Genomic DNA, 4,667 nt, shown 5'->3' on the forward strand with positions numbered 1-4,667 from the left:
AGGGGCATGACAGGAGGCGAGCTGAAGGACTGAAGCCACGTCCATCGACCGTTGCTCGTCAATGAGATTGTCCGGCTTTAGCAAAATTAGCACAAACCTCAATGAGATTTTCGAGAGAAAGAAGCGTCGGCAAAATTAGCACAAACCTCAATGAGATTTTCGAGGGAAAGAAGCTTCGGCAAAATTAGCACCAACCCCACCTGAGGTGCAATTTTGCTGCCAAAGCCAGTCAGATTGATTTGGGGCCCGTTGTGGAAGATAAGATAACATATGGTTTTGCACGACTAACTCTCATTTAATACTTGTTCGGTGACGGAAAAGTTTAGACCGGAGTTTACCAACTTCATCGTGCTAGCATCGTACGCAACACCATAAACATAATTCACAGCATAGAAGTATTCAAGGCCTGCACAATCTTACACTGATGAAGCTTACCAAATTTATTTGAAAGCATATGCTGCAAAAATCCAACGGCTCTTCCATACGTTCAGTGCTTGGATCATGTAAACAGATCTCACAACAAGCATCAAAAGTCCGAAAATGACATTCGTGACAATACAAAGTAGTCGGTCCAGTAAACGGCAGTGCTAGCATACAGCAGTCTCACTAACTGCATGTGAATAGTAGAGCAATCCCACAGCAAACACTCTCATTGCCTTAGAACAGAAGCTGAGCTCAAGACGAATCTTCCGAAAAGTTGACAGCCAGGTCCCAGTAGTGTGGAACTTTAGCATCTGCAAACACCTTCTTGGCAGCAGCCTCGCTCCGACACTGATGCACACTGAACCTCGGAAAGGTGGGCTTCACCACGCTACCCTGCCAGACTAACACGCAGCTATTCACCGGCTTGTCTGGTTCCTCGTCGGCATCATCCTCACCACCAACTGCAGCAGCCCAGTCAATCCGGTTCAGCATCAGCTTATTGTACCTCTTGATCGACTTCTTCCCTCCTTCCACAACCACAACACTTATACCATCTGTGATAACCGCCGCACCAGTCAGCCGGTTCTCTTGGGCATTCACGTCCACTTTGAAGCGGGTCTGGGGGTGCGACAGGTCTCTGATTCTGTACACACAAACAATACAACCTAGTGTGTTGGGATCATCAAACAGCTTCCTCTCCTTCTTCTCACGGCGTTCTGATGGTGTGAGTTTGCGGGCAATGTTGCGGTCCACGTGAGCCTGCTCACGCTCTGCAGCAGCAGTTCGGATTTCCATCTCCATACGTGTCGGATCCTGTGTAGCTTCTGCACCAAGTACTTTCATAAGGTTGCTCATCTTGACCTTGGGCTTTGGTGGCTCCAAGAGGCCTTGCCTAATCATTTCTTGCCTGTCTTTTTCCTTAGCGAGGCGCCTCTGTGTTCTGAGCTTCTTCTGCTCCTTCTTAGTCAGCTTAAGTGGCTGAGGCGGTGGTGGCGCAGGCTCAGCCGGTGGTTCCAATGGTTCTGGATGTTCCACATAGATGGTGATCTTATCCATATTAAGCTTTTCCAAGGAGATGTCCTCGTAAGTAGGAGATAGCAGAATTTTCGAGTCCCTGGAAAGAAATAAAAGAGGCATTAGTTGCTGTATACTGATAAAGGGGGTCTACAAACGATCAACAGAGTGAGGTAGCAGCAAACCATGGCTCAATGTCAGGAATCTCTTCCTTCTGCTTTTGCTTTGGAGGCCTTCCACCAGGAGCAATTTCAATTAGATTTGGGTTCATGTCTACCTCGACCTTTGCCTTAGCAAGTTGAGCTTGCTTTACTTTAAGCTCTTTGGCTTGTGCTTCACCAAATTGATTCTGTGCAATCAAACAATTAAGTTTAGGTACCAAAGGTACAATAAACTAAAACGTGACTGCAATATATCCAAAAAGAGGTTAATCCTTACAAACCTTAATCCTCTGCAGTTCAGCCTGCCTCGAAAGTTTGCCTTCCTCAATAAACTGGAATCCTGGCCTTTTAGGACGAAGGAGCTTAGTTGGGTTGATGCCCATCCTTTCATCAAAATGAACAGTAGCTTTTGCAAGCGACTCCAAGTCTGGTTTGATAATCTGGAAAGCATCCTTCTTCTGCTTGTTAATGTTGACCTAACAAAGGATGAACCAAAAGTAGTGGGTCAATGTACAGAACTACATATCATCCTGAAATATATGTTAAGATGCTTGTTAATGTTGACCTAACAAAGGATGAACCAAAAGTAGTGGGTCAATGTACAGAACTACATATCATCCTGAAATATATGTTAAGATGCTTGTTAATGTTGACCTAACAAAGGATGAACCAAAAGTAGTGGGTCAATGTACAGAACAACATATCATCCTGAAATGTATGTTAAGTTGCAGATGTTTACCTTTAGAGTACTCAGGTTGCTTGGCTTGGTCATGCTAATAACATTTCCATTCTCATCAATTTCCCTACCTTGAGCATCAAGACGGAGAACAGGAGCCTTGGCAGGTCTTTGAGGAACAGTCAGTTCACTGGATGTACCAGGGAACATGTTGATAAGAGGTGCAAACTGTGGATCCTGGCGAAATCCCATCTTAGCAGCAAGCTCTTGTGCTCGCTTCACAGCATCCAAATTGGGAATGTTGGTAAGCCCTGAAATGCCAGCAGAGACACTACTAGCAGGCAGTTCAGAAGATGCACCCGCATGGACTGCAGAAGCAATCGAGCCAGAAACAGACTGTGTTTCTTTCTTAGGAGTTTGTGTATCAGGAATAGTAGTGCCGAGTTTATTAAGCTGCGTGGACAAACACGAGCTTAGAATGGTTACAAAAGTATAACAAGAAAATTGAAGCAAAGGACTAGTAATCGTTGTAATGTCTTACCGCAGGTAATCTCTTGAGTTTTTCTGATAATTCCTTCTTCAGTTGCAAAGCTTTTTTAGCTTTCGCTAAAGCATCAAGACTTAAGTTACTACTTCTGCCAGCGGATGAATTTGCAGTTCCATCTGTACTAGATTTTCCAGTAACTTCATCAGATCTAATACTAACTCCCCCATTTTCATTGGTGGTAGTGATTGAAGATACCTTTGAAGAAACAGGATTAGCAGATGGCACTGCAACAGCAGGTGCAGAATTGAGCGGCTGCTGAGCACCACCCTGCAAAATATAAGATGCAAAGTCAGCATAGGAATGGATACAATGATGAACCTGACATCAACGTTTTAAAGAGAAAACTAACCATAGACCAAATTTCTTCCAAAGTAAACAGAAGTACTTATTGGGCTTACCCTCATATATTTACTAAATAAGTATCATATTCACCAGCAATGTGCACTATGAATAAACTACACAAAGTAGTAGGACAACTATCGCTAACTACATAATTCTGAGTTCATCAAATTGGTACTCAAGCACATTAGGAATCACTTGCCCAAATTTCAGAAACATAAATCACATCACATTGAACAATATAAGAAAACAGCACAAAATACTTACATTAGTGGCTGTGGCGCTCTGTGAATCTCCATTAGCACCTGACTCTACCTTCTTGTGCTCACGAGACGAACTGCCCTTGTCCCCCTTACCCCTCTCATCACCATACGCATCAACATCCTCAAACCTCCTGCGCTCTCGCCTTGGCCTTTCCTCCTTCCGCGGAGGAGGCTCCACTGAGGCCCTCGGCCGCTTCCCGCCTTCACGGTCGGGCTCGTCGCCGTCGCGGCGGCCGCCGCCGCTGTCGTGGTCCTTCCGTTTCCGTGACGGCGGCGGCGGCGGCTCGCGGTCGGCCGAATCGCGGCGCTCGACGGAATCCCGGGGCGCGCGGCTCGACGACCGATCCCGCTTCGCGGCCGGTGGGGACTCGGAGGGGGAATGCGAACGGTGTCGGCGGGCACGGCGGCGGTCTTCCTCGACACCACCGTCGTCGTGGCGACGACGGCGGTGGTCGTCTTCGGCGTCGCGCTTGTGGTGGTGCTGATGGCCGTCGCTGTCATGGCGGCGGCGTCGGTGGTGGTCATCCGAGCGCTCGTGGGTGGCGTGGCGGTCCTCGCCGCGGCCGCGGCGAGAAGATCGGTCGCGATCCATGGGAGGGGACGAGGATGGGGTTAGGGGCGGGGTCGGCTTCGGACGGGCGGATGGGAGCAGCGCGCCGGAGTTGGGGGTGCCGCGATGCTAGGGTTAGGGCGTGGGGTGTTGGGCGCCGCTACTGGGCTGGGTGAGCGGGCCGGCCGGCCGATACGAATGCTATGAGGCCTGTAGGGGGTTTAAGTTGTGTGGACCGGAACAGAGAGGTGATGAGGACTCCGGTCAAAATCAAAGTCGGTTGCCATGATTAACCACGCCTCGATGCGGGACTTGCCAATAGGGATTTTTTTTTTTTGCTGAAATTAATATTACTGCCAAACATTATAAGAGAGGAACAATTTGCTATTAAACCCATTAAGTTACGCCTAGCTCGAGAGTGATTGTGAATGGCAGCGCTGGAGATAAGATCTTGCATGCTTGTGGCTTGAGGCAGAGCGATCCAATCTCACCTCTCCTGTTTGTCATTGCGATGGATGCCCTGTTTGCCCTCATAGTTCGGGACCAAGTTACTGGAGTTCTAAGTCCGATGTCAGGATGTTCTCCGGTCCAATGGCTATCGATCTATGCGGATGATGTCGTTCTCTTCATCAGGCCGACTCACATGGATCTGGCATTTGTCAAGGAAGTAATGCACATCTTTAGAGAGGCATCG

General features: G+C 48.0%; 1 protein-coding gene across 2 annotated transcripts; it reads right to left on the minus strand.

Annotated features, from left to right (window-relative positions):
- Nucleotides 1-416: 416 nt before the first annotated feature.
- On the minus strand, nt 417-4,176 carry LOC123103356 (protein RDM16). Of its 2 annotated transcripts, XM_044524911.1 has the most exons (7): nt 3,428-3,637; nt 3,017-3,088; nt 2,816-2,937; nt 2,338-2,727; nt 1,880-2,074; nt 1,623-1,786; nt 417-1,537 (listed from the first exon to the last, which is right to left on the minus strand). In XM_044524911.1, exons 4-7 carry the CDS (start codon nt 2,524-2,526, stop codon nt 676-678), a joined length of 1,410 nt encoding a protein of 469 aa, XP_044380846.1. In that variant the 5' UTR covers nt 2,527-2,727; nt 2,816-2,937; nt 3,017-3,088; nt 3,428-3,637; the 3' UTR covers nt 417-675. The 2 variants fall into 2 exon arrangements, with proteins under 2 accessions (XP_044380846.1, XP_044380845.1); XM_044524910.1 differs by having other exon boundaries at nt 2,816-3,088; nt 3,428-4,176.
- Nucleotides 4,177-4,667: the final 491 nt, after the last annotated feature.

The sequence above is a fragment of the Triticum aestivum genome, chromosome 5A, assembly GCF_018294505.1.
Source record: "Triticum aestivum cultivar Chinese Spring chromosome 5A, IWGSC CS RefSeq v2.1, whole genome shotgun sequence".
Lineage (NCBI taxonomy): Eukaryota > Viridiplantae > Streptophyta > Magnoliopsida > Poales > Poaceae > Triticum > Triticum aestivum.